Raw genomic sequence first — 14,471 nt, forward strand, 5'->3', positions numbered from 1 at the left:
CACTGCTGCCTTGAATAGTTGTCAGATCTGGAAGAAATATTGTTAGTACCAGAGGCTGCCAGTGTCTTAAACCATGGAGAAACATAAGAATATTCACCAAAAGCTGAAATGAGGGATCAAGTAAAAAAAAAAATAACACAGCCTCAAAAGAAGCAGCAGGGCAGAGCATTCCCAGTTCCAGGTGATGGCAACAGAAAGGCATGGGCAGAAAAAAACCAGCAGCCTTGAGTGTCAGTGGTGAGGGAACCAAGAGGCACAGCCTTGCCCAAGGAAGGCCTGGAGGGTGGCTGAGCTGCTGTGCTGTGTTCTTGTGCACTGTGTTTGAATGCATCAGAGAAAGCAAGACCCACCACCCAAACACAAAGAAGCAGGGATGGAGCTGAGGGCCAGCTGCAGCCATGTGGTCTCTCTGCAGAATGTCACATGCTTCCTGCAGAAAATGCTCGTGGGCCATGGAAAAAGCGTGGGATCAAACAGGAGAATTGCAGAACTGCTGTGGCCAGTGCTTCGGCAAGCCAAGCTGCACCAACGAGACTCCATCCTGTCCATGGCAGATGACAAAGGATGCCAGGTGGTTTGGGGTGGGAGGTGTGATGGGCAGGGAAAGAGATGGCAGACAATGGGAAAGGAGGCTGTTGCTAGTTACCCATCACAGTTTGTTGAGTTGTCAGGGAGGAAGGAGTGGTGGACTTCGGCCTCGGTCTTCGAGCAGCTAAGATCAAACACAGAAACTGCCTTCAGCTCCTCTCACAGGCTGCTGTCACACAGCTCACATCAAGACAGAGCAGCACAAAGAAGGGGATGTGGCCCTGCTTGGGCCAGGCTACCATGTCACAGCTTCACTGCCCACGGTGGTGGCACAATGCTGCCTTTCACTGGCACTGGCAGCCAAGGCATGAGAGCAAACCTAGAAATGGTTCCCCAGAACATCTGCAGGTAGAAGGATTTTTAGTAAGGGGCCATAAAGGTCCAGCCACATCACTGTCCCACTCTTTGGGCCAGCAGCACATCTGCACAGGCTCATCACTGCAGAGAAGAGCATGGCCAAAGGAAGCAGTGGAGGAGGGAATTGCTGGCTATTTACCCTTCCTTGTGGTTTCCCGTGGAGCAGACGGGGTCCATTCCAGGTCTGGTCTCTTGGTTGCTATGGTCAGACACAGAAATGATCTTGAGATGTGCACCCAGCCTTGCCCCAGCAGTACAAGCAGCCCCAGCAGTACAACACCCTAAATGTCTGTATTTAGGGCCACACGTGCCCTTTCCTGACAGCACCCTGTGACTCAAACCCGCAATCAAGTGTCTTGTTGTGGTTGCAACCAACACAATACTCCCTGAGCCTCAGTGGCTAAATGGTTCTACATCAGCAGAAAAATGCCAAATATCCAATTCACCAAACCACTCTTGACATTTCCTCTACAGATTCTAACAGTTCTTGCAGAGGTAACATGGCAAGAATCGTACCTATGTATTTAGAGTTCAAGATCTGATTTCAGGTTTCCCTACAATCAACGAAATCCTTAATTCTATGGGTCAGAAATTATTTTCCCAGCACTAATAAAACACAGTGTAGAGAATTTATCTCTCTATATATAAATGCTTGTGGGTCAGAAATTATTTTCCCTGGCACTAATAAAATACAGTGTAGAGAATTTATCTCTCTATATATAAATGCTTGTGGGTCAGAAATTATTTTCCCTGGCACTAATAAAATACAGTGTAGAGCATTTATCTCTGTGTATAAATGCTTGACAGCAAGTGAAAAAAGGAATATTTTCCATAGAATTCTAGCACATCTTACAACTTACAATTGTACAACTCAACATTTCTTTGTACACTGAAGAACAAGTCCCTCTACTCAAGTCATCTCTTCATACCCTGTTACCCTAATTTTGCACAGGGAGAATGCACAACCTAACACATAAACTAGTGCCAAATCTGGACTATGTGTACTCACTACTACTGTGCACATTTGCCCATTGCTTTGGGCTTGGTTTCAGGTTTAAGGCAGGCAAGACTTGTGACAGTTTACAAACATGCCCTTGGATGCAGCTGGCAGTAATAAGGAAATAGTCTGAATGATTCCTATGGGATATGTTGATATTCCCAGTCTTTGGAAATGGAAATCCTTTTGTTTAGTTTTCGATCCTTTCCCAGCAAAACAAAATGACTCACTAACAAAAGTGTTTGCACCTGCTTAAGAATTGTAGATAAATCTTTTTTCTGCCTGTGGAGGAGCATTTCCAATGTGCAAAAGGAGCAAATTGGACATGTTAACATTTATTTAATCATTCCTAACAATGATGGGGCCTAAACACATATATAAATATATCTATCTATACAAACAATCCTTCACAAGAAAATCCGGACAAGCTAATTGTTTACCAACATTAAAAAAAAAAATCATCTTATCATTGCAATATTTCCTTCCAAATGTCTCAAACCTTGCAGCAAATAGTTTCTGTCTTACTGCTTTATACAGAGCAAGTTAGAATAAACCCTTCATTTAGCAAAGCATTGCTGTGTCTTTTGAGAGGCTGCCTAGATGTGAGGAGAACTACAGAGAAGACAGATATCATTACCAGCTGAGATTGGTGGCATTTCTGGCATGCCAGATGTTGTGACTCCTGAAGAAAGAGGTTCCCTTTCACCTAAATCTGGAAAGATAATCTTGTGTTAAAAGGTTTAATTGCCTCAGAGCTACCTGAATAACTCAGGACTTGGCCAACAGGTGTGGTTTTGTTAAAATGGAAGCACAGGGATGATTGCTGGCAAGTCAGTTGGGCATTACTCTGTCTCATGGACTGCTAGGCTGGTGTGGAATCAATGTGGAAACCATGTTATTCATACTGATGAGAATTCTTATTACCTAATAATCTTGGCATATAATACATGGTAGATATTAATAAAACACCTTTGGATCCAGAAAGTAGCTAGGGGGTTTGCCTTTTAATGGAAACAGTACACAGAAATATGTGTAAGCTTTTTATTCCCTCTCAAACTAAGTTCTCTCAGCACAGGAAAAAACCCCCAAAACTAAGGCAGGTCTGCATCTGGGAATCTTAACAATGGGAAAACCAAACACAACCAACTAAAGGGAACTCTCATCTCTGCCTCTAATCCTTCATCCACAAAGATGAATAGTAAGTACAGATGAGAATCTAGTTACAACAGCAATAAATGTATAAATTACTGTGATGATGACAACTAAAGCAAAACTTCCAAAAATAGTAGCAAGGATAAAAGAAAAAAGAAAACAAAATTTTGAAACTATATCGAAGTAAACTTTTGAATTTTACCCCATGCCATTCTAACGGCTGAACCTCTGTAGTAATTACAGGCATGGGTATTTCCAAATCAGTAATATCACTAGCTGCTGTTAAAAAAAAAAAAACAACACAATAAAACAACCTGAGAAATAATTTAATATAAGTAAATTAAAAAGGAACATCGGTGAAGAGAAACTTTACTTTCCACTACTCGGCAAAGCATTTATTATTTTTTTGCTTATTTATTTAAAAATTAACCTCCTTTTCCATTTCAAATACCATCACTAATTACTTAGCTGAAGATGTTAACTTGGGCATCCTCACCTCCCTAAGGCTACAGGAAAAATAATCTACTCCCAAAGCTATAACTCAAAGTATAGCTTAGTTGGAAAGGTCTGGCCTTAGTTATGTTGATTTACTTATTTTAAGACAATACATAGGAAAAAAATCTCAGCAAACTGTTTGCAAAAAATTGACAGGATAAAAGAAATGAAAATATCACAAAAAAGCATGGTATTATACCTGGAACAGGCTTAAGCCTTGCAAAATTTAAATCCTTTCCTGACATAGCTCTTTGATCAATACTGTATTATTCTACAAGCTACTTGCAGACTTCCTTTAAACTTGTGCTCTGCCTGATCACAGGAATGAGAATGGTGACACAGGAGTGGAAAAAATAAGATGTAGAGCTACACCCACGGCAAGGGGTATGCAATGTCTGTCTGAAATCACCAACATGGAAGCAGCAAAGAACTTTTCATCACCAACCAATCAAAAGGGTATAAAAGGCTTTTGAAAGAATATTATTATAATTTACCAGTGTCTGGTATTTCTGAAGCTGTAAAAGTCTGGGGAGTAGAAATAACATGAAGAAAGTCATGTGAAGCTGGAAAATAAAAGCAAAAATAATGCTGTATTGTTTTGAAGTGATAAAAAACCTTCTGCAACATCATATTCCTTCATAAGCTGACAAAACTTTTGGGTAATACTTAACATATTATGTTGCACAGAAAGACAGAGTCTGAAATGTACAATAACTGATTAAGTTTTTGACTTGGAAATTATTTCCAAAAACACGCATTAATGCATAATGCATTTTTTGACCAAATTTTTATCAGACTCACATAAAAAGGTGACATACAGATTTAAAAAGTGAAAATACAAGGCTATTCAAAATAGGAGAACATATTAATAAAAAGTAGCAAACTGTGACTGCATGGAATTTTTTTCTAGGATCAGGAAGAACAATATCCTGGTGCTAAAACTGGAGAAGGAAAAAGGATGACAAAACAGGAGCTGGACCAAATGAAACATAGAAACTGCCTTTTGTCAGATATGTGAACAGCTAACTATTGTAACCAATCTCCCCCTCAGTAAGGGATTTTCTTCAATGTTAATTTCTTCCAAAAACATATGCATCAGGCATTATACTATTGGCATGCTAATGAAATGAAATCTTTCCAACTGGCTCTCATCTTATTATTCTTTTTCATTATTTTGGAAAACTGTCAGTTGCCCCAGGCAAATAACATCTATAAAATAATAGAAACACATAACAGAAATTTCGTAAGGGCCAACTAGAAAGCATCTGAATCTTCAGTGATATGTTTTTATAGTGCCACTTCAGAAATCTGGGCAGAATTATATCTCTGTTTATACAGAAAGGCTAAGAGATGAGTGATCGTTTCAAAATATGTTGGAACTTCTTCAATTCTCATTAATCTCTTAGAACTCAGAATCCTTCAGCAAATCAGGATATTCTATTTATGAAACTCAGGTGTGGACAGTCCTATTTAAATTTTATATTTACAGTAAGTCCAATTTACATTTAAAACTAAGAATTGCATGCTGTTGCCAAACATGGAAAAGCCCCTGAACTACTAGCTTAGTATTTCACATGGAATGTCATAAAGAGACCTAATACTTGATGCAGCGCTTTCATACCCACAGTTATTCTTCATTTATGTTAAACTGAACAAACTATTCCATGAGGGGCACCGTCTCCTCCAAAAATTCCCAACTGTCAGGAGGATTAACCTCATGAGAACCATTACCGGGTCGAGTTGGTTGCACTTCCATGGTACTGGATGACTTGGATCCTGAAGAAACAGTCTCTTTTTCCTCAAAAGCTGAAAAAAGAATCTAAGCTTAAAATGCTGAGAGAGCTGTGATTTGATGGATTAGCATCAAACACTGAGCAAAGGCTGTGCATTTCCAGATGGTGCCAACGCTAAGCTGAGCAAGACAGCAGATGGCCTCAAGTGAGATGTGAGACAATGGCTGCGACAAGGGGAGGGGATGGCTGGAAAATACAGGCTTCTGGCCTTGGAATGCAAGTGCCACATGCTTGAAAGAAGTCTTACCAGCAAGGAATTCTCTCTTATTAAATTTTCTGGGTAAGGGCTGCAGCTATACCGAAAGAGTAAGATGATGATGAGATATGACCACACTGTGTTTGGGCAGTTTTTAAGCTGACAACAGATACATTCTTCAGGTGGTTACACAGACACAAGAATGGTGAATAAGCAGCTCTCTATGAATGTTGGTAGCCAAGATTAAAATTTGCAGATCTATATGATGCCACGATAATGGAAAAAAATCACAGAACTAATCTGCTAATTACCCATTTCCATCTCTTTTTTTCCTGCAGAAGGTAGAGATATGGATTTCAAGTCTGGACTCTGAGTAGCTAAGAGCAAACATGAAACAAAATTTTATTATTCCAAGACAGACTCTTTTGGCAAGTGATACAAAATCTAATTTCAACTGTAGCTAACAAGGATTTTTCTGTTTGAATGTCTCTTTGCTACATTAATTTCTACCCCATTCATATTTAGCATACCCTACCTCATCAAACTGAATCCTTATTACATGAGAGGATTTTACTCACAGCAAGGCAGCTACAACACAACATTTGATATTCACACCACTTGCAGGTCTCTAGTCACTACTGCATCATGTATAACTATTTTTAAAGAAGTTGTAATGGCAAAAGATAAGAGAAGAGTAGTACAATCAAATCAGTGAAATAATTGTTGAAGTTAGTAACAACACCTACTAGCTGTTATCTGTGATGAGGATTATTACAAAGATCTGGTTTCCTCACTTTGAAGTGTGGATAACCTGAAGTGCGCTTTAATGAAAATGGAGTCAAGATGGAATTGGGCACTCTTACTCTAAAGCCATCCTGAACAAGCTTCCACCATGTGCAGGTTTTGCACTGCTGTGCTGCTACTGATCCTACTTAACTGTGTGAACTGGTCAGTAAGTACTTTTCTTTCTGTTAAAACCCCCATTCAAATAATTAGGTGCAGTGTTCATTTCCAGTATGGGAAATATGAATATCCATGCCAAAAAGTGAACAGCTTTTTTTGTCACACATTGGATCTGCTTTCCCATTTACCTTCAATCTACCTTATCACATTAACAATTTGGATCCTGGGTTACTATCCTGATATAGCTGAACTCAGCAGTTCAACTGGATGATCACTGCAGGTCCCTTTCAAATGAAACCATTCTATTCTATATGTCTAGAGAAGAAAACACTGCCAACAAAAGCCATATGATTCACAGCTTTTGGCAAAAGCTTCCATTGATCCATGCACACCCAGCAAGAGCTATAAGAGATCTTCCAAAGGCATCAGAACATTGAAGGCATGTTCACAAAGCTATCTTTTCAGAAACATTTGAATCCAAAAAGATACTGACCACACAGGAAGTTTACAAAACAAAGGAGAGATCTCCCTCTAGCACAATCCAGATAGAAAAATAAACAAAATATTCTTCAGGGGAGCTAGGGCAGAATACAGGTCACACACAGTTGAACTTCATAAACTAAATTTTGCTTGCTTTGCTGGTTTTATGACAGCAGGTGATCAAAGCATGCAGAGGCACAGTGCAGAGAAATCTCCTCTGTATAACCATGCCCTGACTCTCACAGAACATCTTTCACTTCAGCAGTGATTTCATGGAGAGCACAGATGCTCCCTTCGACCCACTGGCTTGGCCTAACCTCTCATAATGAAATTCCACTTTTGCCAAGTGGAACTATTCAAAGGGAATGGAGGACACGAGAACAAAATCATAATAAATACTTGAATGAAACACTTCTTTTTTCCTCAAATGTTGCTATTATTCCACCTTTTTCACTGAGACAAACATAGGATTAGATTGTTCTTTTTTTTATAGAAAGAAAAAATATTTTACATCCCTAATAATTTTCAGTTTTCCAACTACATTTATAGCAAATAGGTTCTTAAATCACTGTGTTTCTCTTTTTCCAGTGCTGCTTCTAATTGGATTTAACCAAATGTCTCTCCCCATCCCCTCAAAGATATCTGGAAAATTGTTGTCAAAAGAATCTAACCAATTAAGAACAGATTATGAAGATAATTTTCATGTTCTTGAGAATCTGCTTCAAATATGCATTTCAAGAACTAAGAGGCATTCCTGGAAATTATTTTAAAATTTTGCTGACTAGATTATGCCATCCTAATAAGCCAGCACTATTCTATAATAACTTCTTGACTAATGCTTAATGACATAGAAATGAATCTGATTCAAGGGCCCTCCAGGTAACAAGTGTAATAGCTGTTAATACTGAAAGCAGCAACAAGCAATAGTTTTGGTAGAACGAGCTAATTTAACACAAACACAGAGAAAATACGGGCCTGTTATGAAATCAGAGGTCTTGAGCAAGGGAGACACAGGGTACAACGTAGAGGAGTGGAGGCAGGAGATGGTGAGAGGTGGGACTGAGGTTGGCACTGGACACCCCCTGCCACAAACAGCTCAACAACATCACTTATAAAAACTGCACACTTGGAACTGGACAAAAATTAGTTCAGGGTAACAACAAGGACAAGAAATAATATCAACCATGCACAAATGGTCCCCTATGCGGTGAGCTCACATCTGAGAGATCTCCCAGCAGAAGAAAGTAAGGAAGAAGGGAAGAGGAACAAAGCATCCACACAAACATCATGTTCTTCCCAGCACAGGACTCCAGATGCTCATAACTTGCTGAAATATCCCCACTCATCACCAACACAAGCATCAAAGCTCCGGGTTTAGGGTCCAATTACGTAACAAAGGGGTGTACATAGCACGCAAAAAAGGGCACAATATAAGTCACTTGTGCGTTACTGTTCTAATTACATTGCTTCTCTTATTGGAGCAAGCTTTGTGAAGATATTATTTCAGAAAAGTTTACTCATATTTACAAAGAAAGTAATTACCAAGTTCTGTCAATGGACTTTTTGGAGCATCAGGGATTCTGGATCCGGAAGGAGGTAGCTGTATTTCATTAGAAGCTACGATAAGAAAAATAACCAAAAGGTCTCTTGATTAAGAATAATACAAGGCACAACACGGATTTATGTTTGTCTTCTGGACCACTCACTCCTGAAAAAAAAGATAATTAATAAAGAAAAGAAAAAGTGGTTCCAACCTAGAAAAAAACCACATAAATTGCCACTTAAAAAGGTATGTGGAATATGAAGGAAGCCCTTTTTTCCCTACTTGTTAAACAAATATCTATCAGTCATGGGAATCTGACAATGAACATCTGTAAGTAACTACAAGCACCTAGTTTAAAATTAATCAATGATCCATCTTGATTAGTTTTCATATTTTAATCTTTGAAACATAGCATAACCAAGGAAAATTGAGTATGGTTAAAAAAGGGCAATTAGAAATTAAAATGAAATTAGATTGACTGCTGGTTTTGCTTCAGTAAATTCTGGAAATCTGCTGTCAAATTTAAATGAAAAAAGAAAAAAGTGCAAGTAAGACACAAATGTGAATCCATAGGATTGTGTAAAATGCATTTATTGAGAAGCATTAGCAGTCCTCTTCATGGGAAGATTTGCATTTCGGTCCTGCAAGCATTCCTGGTCATTTCCTTTAGCATACAGCCTCCTGAATGGAGGTTAGCTGTGCTTTAGGAAAATCTAAGTGAAGTTTTTTTAAAGAATAGAATTAAACACAACCTCAAGTTCAGATTTGTCCTCGTAATTTTGCATGGCTCAGGGAAGAAAATACATGCAATAAAATCAACATTAGAGAATTCAGAATTCTGAATAACTGAACTTAATAAGTGTTACACCAAATCACAAAACTAACCATACAACATTGAGATTAAAAAATTTAAAAATCAGTAGAGCTTCTCCTTCCTTCAAGACAAATACAGTTATATCCCATCACGTGCTATATAAAATTGTTCTTACTCATTCTGTTGGTGTTACTTAAAGAATCTGTAATCAGAAGAAAATCAAGGAGGTAATTATTTAAATTCTATCACTGAGGTCAATTCTACAGATGGACATTTTATGTTATGTCAAACATGCAGATCACATAGACAGAAAGCAGTAATTTTGAAAATCAAATTGAATCACGCAGTGAAATCCGTGAAAGCCACAGTGCAGCCAGAGCTAGGTGCATCCTGCTTTACAATTCATTCCACTATTAGTCACTGAAACCACAAAAGAAACCAGAATATTTTAATCAGGACTTTCTTTGGAGCCAAAACAAAGAGGATGCAGCAAGAAGTAGAAAAATTCTGCTGAAAATAAAAAAGTATTTAATGTAGAAAGAATGTAAAAAGAAGAAAAATTAGTTACCCGGGATCTTTTGAGTTTGCACCAATTTGGGTTTAGGCGTTGATCTAAAGTCTTCAGGTCCATGTGTTTTCTCAGGCTGAGCTAGAAGAAAGAACCTTAATGTAATTTAAAATCCCCTTGAACTTCTCTTGATTTACTACCCAAAGCCTGATGTTTTTCTTATCACCATTTCATGTCACATCATTAGAATGATTTCTACAGCAGCTCAACTCCATCATGATTTATATTTACTTTTGTATCCAGATGTGAAATCTATATGATGCTTTGGATTTATTTTGCTGCAGTTTTATATTAACAAAAGAAAATAAAAGTCACGAACAGCAAAGTTAAGGTCAGAAACTCACACTGTACTTTTGTTACAGCCTCTTAAATTCATTACAATAGATTGTAAACAAGATTCATTACATCATAAAGCAATTTACACAAAATATTTACAAATATATTCCCTGTTATTCAGAATGGTTTTTAATCCTTTTAATATAAAAATTTTCAGGAATGTAATAAATACTCACCTGTAATATCTCAGAATTATTACTAATCTCAGAAAATTACTAATTTTCTAGTAATTATAGAATTTGTTATAGAATAGGTTTTGATTTCCATTCATTCTTATAATTGCACATTTTTAGAATAATACATAGGCAGTTTATTAAACAGCAATTAAATATACCTAAACTGAATTGCTGGCCATATTTTAATGTACTACTGCACAACTATACTCTGCATGCTGTTTCACATAACAATTAATGCCAATAGTAATTCAGTCAAGGTCACTTCTTTCCTCTGCATCTTGCTGGAGATCCCAGAGGTGTTTAATGAGTCATGCAGTACCCAGAATTGGTCATCTAAGACTGTAAAATGACATGAATATAGAACACAGAATGGTAAGGGCTCAGCCTTGAATGCCGCAAGCACATTAATGCCCTCCACAGAGCAAATTGCACAGCATTTAGTGCATGTAGCTACTTGGAAGAGATCTTTAATATTGATGTTTGGCATTAATATTGCACTAAGTTTTAGTATTAATTTAATAAAAGATCGTTTTCTTTTTGAGACACATTAGAAGAAATTTTGGTTTTTCCACAATCTATTTAACACACTTCAAGCCAGAGCTGGTCATGGAGGTTTATAAGCTTCTTACTTCATTTAGTGAAAAAAAAAAGTGCTGTTTCCCACATTCTAAAGAGTGGTGTTCAGATGCTATCACAGTTACAATTACACTGTTTTCTAGTTTGGAGAATGTGTCAAACAGTCTGGAGCCTTTACAGATGCTGCTTTGTTATGGCTCAACTCATCTTCTAAGTCAGCCACAGTGCAGTCACGGCCATCAGTGCAAGGAGGAATTAATTGTCCAGAGAAGGCAGAAAAATTTCCCTCTGTGCAACTTGTGGGAGAGAATTCACTCATAAGAAATACTGAAGGAATAACTAACTACCTGTACCTCAGGAGCAGTTCAAAATCTAAAATTTCTTGTTGGTGAGGTGCAATAATGAAGAAACTCTCAAAACACAAGCAAATACAGAACTCATGTTCTTAATTTTTTCTTTTTTGAGGTCAGAGAGTTTACACTAAAATGAAATGTATCTTTGCTGAGCAAGCTGAACAAGATAAAATATGCTTAGAATTAGAACAAAAGAAACGAAGCTCTTAGTTTTGCCTAAAACATTGCAGAGATGGCATGAAAATAAGACGGATATTTATGTTAAAAAGAAGATACAGGAAGAAGAAAGTTTAGGCTCTGAAAGCAAAACTAGAGAAAAGAAATTCCTCTGATTATTCCAGGGCAGCAGACAAGTTAGGCCTATTGCAGTGGTTCTGCAAAGTAAAGCATTAACACAGCCAAGTTACTTTATCATCACAGCATGGAACACAGCAAGAATGCACCTAGACAATGCTTCTTAAGCTCTTTCCTCTGATTTCTCTTGATTCTCTTTTCATCTTCATGATGATGAAAGACATTATGATGAAAACATTAATCTCACTCCTGATATACCCTGTGAGCACAAGGGGAACTCTTCAGGGGGCAGAATGAGGACAGGAGGAACAGAACTTGGGAGACATGGCAACAAAGGAGTTATTTAAACTGAACATTAACCCTGGTTGATGGATTCACAGGTGGCACTTCTCATTTCAAGCCTATTCCATATTTCACAAACCTAATTCCTAAATTTGTAGCATAATGCCTCACATAAATGACTAGCTTTCTTTTTTTGTGGGTTTTTTTTTTTGTTTTGTTTAAAAAAAAGAAAAAAAAGGAGAAACTAGTTCTTTCATCTCCCAGACTAATGTGCTCATATTTCTAAGGGTTGGTGAGCTCCAATTTCCCTGTGAAGTTAATAGAAAGACACATTTGGCAGAGGAAAAAAAAGTTGTAGCAGCAGTTTGAGGTATATTAGACAACAATTCAAAGATTGAGGAAAACACAAGAGATTCAAGCTGTTGTGTTAAGAATAAATGAGTTCTGAGTGGAAAATATTGTAACAAGCCTGGCAAAGACAAAGAATGAAAGAGCTTACTAACAAGTCTTTCCATGGAAATGCATGCCAAGGGAGGGGAGGATTGAAATTAGGAAAATGATGGGATTCCTGGTAGACAAATACATGAAAAAAAGTTACTAAACTGTGTGACATCACAGAACACACCCTTTGATGAAGAGCCAGTGGAAGACAAGTGCAGCCCAGCTCACAGAGCCTTTCAGATGGACTGCTTGCTGAAATACTTGGAGCTCCCTTTTTCCCTTCTAGCATGGCTGATGACACAACAGCTGCTACAGCACAGAGCTCCTGCTAAAGCACTGTGCTCTTGCCAGTCTGGCACCAGTCCTTAAACCCTCCACAGCAAATAATTATTATGCCTTACTCAAAGAATCCGGGATGATTTTTCAAATAGCAATGTTCAGAATTAAATATAATGAAGTAGATCCTATTGCTAAACTCAATTAATTATGTCTATATACTAAACTCAATTAATTATGTCTATATACTAAACTGTTTAAATGCATCCCTTGAAAAGGGTTGGAGGGTTCGTGCTCAGATCTCTCACCTAAGCTACGCATAAAAGAATACTTCAGCATTTTAGCCAGACAAGTTCTTTTTCCATGTTCCATGGCAAGACCTGAAGAGCATTTTTCTTTTAAAGGATTAATTTGCACTTCCCTGTTTCCTGACTTTTTTTTTTTCTCTTTAACTGAAATACTGTAACCACAATGGAGTGTGACATACTCTTACTTGAACACGAGGCACTGGTGCTGAGATCAACAAATAATATCTGAAAGGAATGGTCACCACAGGGAAAAAAGTCATGGAAGCAAAGCCACAAAGGAAGCTTGAAATGGAAGATGAAAATTCTAAATATTTCCATAAGTAACTATTGGTGTGAGAGCAATAAGAATGTGTTTAGTTGTAACAAATTGTTACTAAATTGTTACAAGAAAAGAGAGTACTTGCCAATTATTATCAGAGTAATGAAAATTTCTCCAGCTTCATAAACATACAGTTCTGTGCCATGTCTAGACATGGCATTGTTTATGGTCAGAAATCCTACATGTTGGTACATAAATATAATTACAGAACACTCTCCTCCTCATCTGCCACCTTTCACTCTTTAGCTCACTGACCAATACATTCCATCAACAAAGAACAACACATTTTGATTAGAGGAATGCAAGCTTGAGGGCTGAGATTTGAGGTCATGGATTCTGATGGAGAACCAACCATACAAATGTATTCAGTTCTCACTTTCACAAAAAATGGCAAATAGACTTCCAGATTGCCAGTTCTTAAACAGCCATTACTTAAACAAGCTAAATAATCTAGTAAAATAATAAAAAAAATAATTCCACAAGAGACCTTGAACTGCAAGAGAAAACAAACCAATCAAACAACCTAAAAACTCCTTACAGCTTTCTGAAAAGGATCCACACATTTTCAATGCATCCTTTGATAATAAATTCTTGTGAAGAGGCATAGTTTTTTCCCCTCTTAATATTTAGGATGAACAGAAAAGAGCTATCCCTGTGAAAGTTTTGCAGCCAGGAAGGAATAATTTAAAGCAGAATTTGGAAAATGTGTTTATCTATTGAGTAGAAAATTAGGTTCTAACATTTTCACAGAAGAAAAAAAGATGGAGCAGTTAGTCTGAAAGATTGTTATCAATGATCACAGGATATTGCTGCATTTCTTTCCACCTTTTTTAATTCCCTATTTATTTTTTGAAGGGTTTTTAATTCTGCTTTGTTTTTTTTTAAGACTAAAGTGCTATGATGAAGTTAAGCATAGCATTTTTTTATATACTTAAGGAATAAAATAAACACAACCATATTTAAGGGCAGTATCTGTCTGAGTTGTGTGATGTCAAAGAAACCACATGCTAGACTACTCCATCCAGCCAGGAAAGACTTGACAGACAGAAGAGAATAACTCCAGCAAGGTCACATAATATGTCTAAACCAAACCAAAGCAAACCTTTGGTCATTGTTTCCTCAAATTCCTTTTTAGTTTTAAATTCTTGCCACTGCTCAAGCATCCCTTCTTCCTTTCAGCAAAGCAGTTGGCAGAAGGCAGCTCTTGTCTCTTGTGAGAGCAGA

The 14,471-nt window shown here is 37.4% G+C and overlaps 1 protein-coding gene across 24 annotated transcripts in view; it reads right to left on the minus strand.

Annotated features, from left to right (window-relative positions):
* Positions 1–14,471, minus strand: part of ABI3BP (ABI family member 3 binding protein) — a 135,635-nt gene that overhangs the window by 71,690 nt on the left and 49,474 nt on the right. For 22 of the 24 annotated variants that reach the window (XM_058800287.1, XM_058800284.1, XM_058800290.1 and 19 more), the window contains exons 11-18: positions 9,887–9,967; positions 8,504–8,578; positions 5,890–5,955; positions 5,321–5,395; positions 4,084–4,152; positions 2,580–2,654; positions 1,085–1,144; positions 647–712 (exon numbers count right to left, since the gene is read on the minus strand). In XM_058800287.1, the coding sequence (XP_058656270.1) occupies positions 647–712; positions 1,085–1,144; positions 2,580–2,654; positions 4,084–4,152; positions 5,321–5,395; positions 5,890–5,955; positions 8,504–8,578; positions 9,887–9,967 (567 nt within the window). The remainder of the gene's footprint in view (positions 1–646; positions 713–1,084; positions 1,145–2,579; positions 2,655–4,083; positions 4,153–5,320; positions 5,396–5,889; positions 5,956–8,503; positions 8,579–9,886; positions 9,968–14,471) is intronic. The other 2 variants (XM_058800301.1, XM_058800302.1) reach the window with 2 other exon arrangements.

The sequence above is a fragment of the Ammospiza caudacuta genome, chromosome 2 (genome assembly GCF_027887145.1).
Source record: "Ammospiza caudacuta isolate bAmmCau1 chromosome 2, bAmmCau1.pri, whole genome shotgun sequence".
Taxonomy (NCBI): Eukaryota; Metazoa; Chordata; class Aves; order Passeriformes; family Passerellidae; genus Ammospiza; species Ammospiza caudacuta.